Here is a 3,468-nt window from a genome sequence, read left to right on the forward strand (position 1 = left end):
CACATGGAATGTGATGGATCACACCTCCAACTAGAGGATCACATTCTCATTGAAATCAATTCAAACGATACAAAACCTCCACCTAAGCACTCTTTTATCTAGTTGAGATGTTTACAGTGCTTCCAATCACAATGAGAGGTAAACACTTAGTCAACTACATTCAGGTGAAGCTAGTCAACTATATTCAGGTGAAGCACTGCCATCACATATACTAATATGAAAGAAAGGTCCGAGCTTTATCTACATCAACAATCCAATAACTAGTTCTCACACTTCATACTCCTTTATCTATGCAGAACTAGTCAAGTGTTCACTCTAGAGTTTTGCTAAAGGAGAAAAATATAGGTATTTGATGCTCCCATTTCCAAAGCAGTCTGGAATGCAGCAAACAGAGAAACGATTGGTTTATGGGTCTATGTTAAGAAAGGAACACTCAGCAAACTGAATGCACTAACCTAACATCAAGGTGCAGACTAATGATCTAAACAATCACTAACCTTGGTCAGTGGTTAATCCATAAACCAGACATTTACAGTCCCTTCAAAACCAAGAGTGAGACATGCTCTTTTTTTTTCCAGAAAAGCTGAGGTTAGGCAGATCCCTACCTGCAAATTGAAATATAAACAAAAGACTATACAGGTATTTACATATTACAGGGCTGGATGCCAATTAGGTTTGTTCTCTCAATGACATTCTTAAGTAGCCGCTGCCAATCTGGCTAGGTGACAGACCAAAGTGTTACAGCTGCTTGGTGTCAGTTGCACCTGGAAATGAGAAGAACTGAAGCAGCAAATCAGTAACTAGACCAGGCCTGCCTCACTGACCACTGGAGTGAAGCATACTAGAGGAAACCATGATACGTGCTTCTGTATCACATATGTTACTACATTGTCAAGATATAAGTCCTGAACTATCTTATACAACCTGTTACATGATGTATCGAGGCAAAAACTCGTGTTCAAGAAACAAAGAAGAAAAAAACCCTTTGGGTTACCAAGCATCCTACAAGCTTTCGTCATGCTTGAAAATGAATATCTAACGCTGGCAACTTAGCTCACTTCCAGAAATCTCAATGGAAACTACTTCCAGGCCCAGAATACCACAATTCACCAACCAACTCAAGAACTTAAAGTTTCTCTCTTCAGCAAACAAACAGAAGTGGCAACTTCTTCAAATAAGAAAGAACATATGGAAGCAAGAGCACGTGGAATTTATTACAAAGAATCACATGAATGGCTCTACTCATGAGGAGTTATCCTCCAAACTGCCATCAGATGCAAACTACCAATGCATGAAATGCACGCTTGGACTCGCACAGGACCAAACCAGTGAAAAATTGGAAAAATCATCAAAAGACAAGCAACAAGCTCCAGCTCCAGTGAAACTTGTGCAGCCTTCCAGCAACAGCCAACCAATGCGGGATCGGCAGTGTTCACAATCATGATCACCCAGGTTGTCTGCAATTTGCCTTTCTCAATGACAACTATTCGGCAAGCCAATGGTAATCCCAACCCACCTCAAATCCAACAAGGTAATACCTACATAGTCATCTATCGTTACACCACCAGAACAACAATTCCCATCACTATCTTCGGTTGCATATTCCAACATTGAAACTCGAATCAAGAATTACAATTCTATAGCCCTTCATGAAACATCATTATGCCCAAATTGGAGGAAGGATTGAAGATTTCAGTCCAGAAAAAAATAAGAAAAAGAAGGAATGTTACAGCTCTCCATGAAACACTGCAGAGATGTTGTCTTCGTTTCGATTTACCAAGTAATAAGAAAACAGAACGAACAAACCCGAAAAATGCAGTAAGAAAAAGAAAAAAAATGACGATTCATCTTAAGGAAACTTGAATTCACCTTACATTGATCAAAATCACCATACTGATCAACCAAAAACTCAACAATTCCTGAAGTGGTTCCAATCAGAACTAGCACAAAAGGAAGGAAACTCTCGAATTAAAGAAACAAAAAAGCTAAAAAGAAGGAAAAATAGAAACTCTGTTGAAGACGAGCAATTCAATACCACAGACCGGAGCGCCCCCGATCCCTCACGAGTCCGGCGAGCTCAGCCTCTTGTACTTCTTATTGGAGCAGTAGGCCTTGGTGACGGCCTGCGCGATCTCCCGCTGCGACTCGAGGATCATCTCCGTGCGCTTCATCTCCATCTCCATCCTCGACCGCTCCATCTCCCTCGCCATCTCCACCTTCAGGTTCTCGACCCGCATCAACCCGTCGCCGATAGACCTCACCGTGGAGGCGAGCTCCAGGAGCGCCTCCTGCTCCTCCGTCACCGCGGAGGCCGCTGGGCTCGCGGTCCGCTTCCGCTTCGGGAAGCTAGGATTAGGGTTAGAGTTAGGGTTAAGGCTAGACCCGGGGCTGGAAGGACCACGGACGCCGACACCAAAGCCACCACCGGAGCTAGGGTTCCGGCCGAAGGAAGCGAACCTCCGCGGGGGATCGTGGTCGGCGTGGCGGTAGGAGGGGGGAGAGGGGGAGTCCGCCGGGGGAGCTTGGCGGAGAGGGTGGATGGCGTGGAGGATGGAGGAGGGACCCTTCTCGAGGAGGTCCATGCGGGGGAAGAGGACCCAGCGGGAGTCGCCGGAGCCAGCGGCCTCCTTCTGGGACTCAGCGCGGTAGCGCTTGCGGAGCTTCTCGATCTTGTGGCGGCACTGGGTGGGGGTCTTCGCGGGGCGGGGGAAGCCGCAGCGGCCGGCGAGGGAGACGGCGACCTCATCCCAGTGGCGGGCACGAAGCTGGCCGCGGCCGAGGGAGTACCACCGCTCCTGGTAGGCGTCGATCAGGTGGAGAGACTCGTGGTGGGACCAGGGCCCCGGCGGCGGCTTCTTTGCCGGGGAAGAGGAGGAGGGAGGATCGGGCGAAGGAGGGGAAGGGGAGGAGGCCATCGTTTGGTAGGGTGGTGGTGGTGGTGGTGGAGGCGGTGGTGGGCGCGGGGTTTTGAGGCTTATGGTGGTGGTGGTGGCGGTTGACGCGGACACAAGGGCGGTCCCCCGCCCGGCGCCGGTCATCGTCGTGTTGGAGATCGGGTGTCCGGTGGGGTCCGGTGGGCGGGTCGAAGGGCGGTCTTGACCGGGTCCGGTCGAGGGTCCGCCACCCACCACCCTCCATGGGTGGCGGTTTGGTGCGGAACCCTCTCTCTTCCTTTTCGGTGGGCGTTTTTTTTCTTTAATTTTACAAAAAACCTGTTTTGCATTTTGACTAAAACGCCCTCCTTATGGTTCTGTTGGATAGGAGTACCTAACTTTACATACGATGAGTTCTATAAATAGACAGGGATGAAAACGTTATTTTGTATCTTAGGCAGTATTATTTTAAATGAATTCAGATAAAAATTAAAATAGGTGGTTGCAAGTGTCCTGGGTTGATCTTTTGGAACGAGGCATGTAAAGTGCGGAGCTCTACTGAGTGAAAAATACATCGAGTATAAAAATATGCGGT

General features: G+C 48.2%; 1 protein-coding gene across 1 annotated transcript; it reads right to left on the reverse strand.

Moving 5' to 3' along the window:
* Window positions 1–1,849: 1,849 nt before the first annotated feature.
* Window positions 1,850–3,130, reverse strand: LOC149812279 (uncharacterized). Its single transcript, XM_089993648.1, has one exon. It carries the CDS (start codon window positions 3,036–3,038, stop codon window positions 2,061–2,063), a length of 978 nt encoding a protein of 325 aa, XP_089849774.1. The 5' UTR covers window positions 3,039–3,130; the 3' UTR covers window positions 1,850–2,060.
* Window positions 3,131–3,468: the final 338 nt, after the last annotated feature.

Source organism: Nuphar pumila, chromosome 17, assembly GCF_984573655.1.
Source record: "Nuphar pumila chromosome 17, dmNupPumi1.hap1.1, whole genome shotgun sequence".
In the NCBI taxonomy this organism is placed as follows: domain Eukaryota; kingdom Viridiplantae; phylum Streptophyta; class Magnoliopsida; order Nymphaeales; family Nymphaeaceae; genus Nuphar; species Nuphar pumila.

What these genes read in the sequence shown, in the direction of transcription:
- LOC149812279 (XM_089993648.1), bottom strand. Translation starts at nt 3,038, where the DNA reads ATGACCGGCGCCGGGCGGGGGACCGCCCTTGTGTCCGCGTCAACCGCC.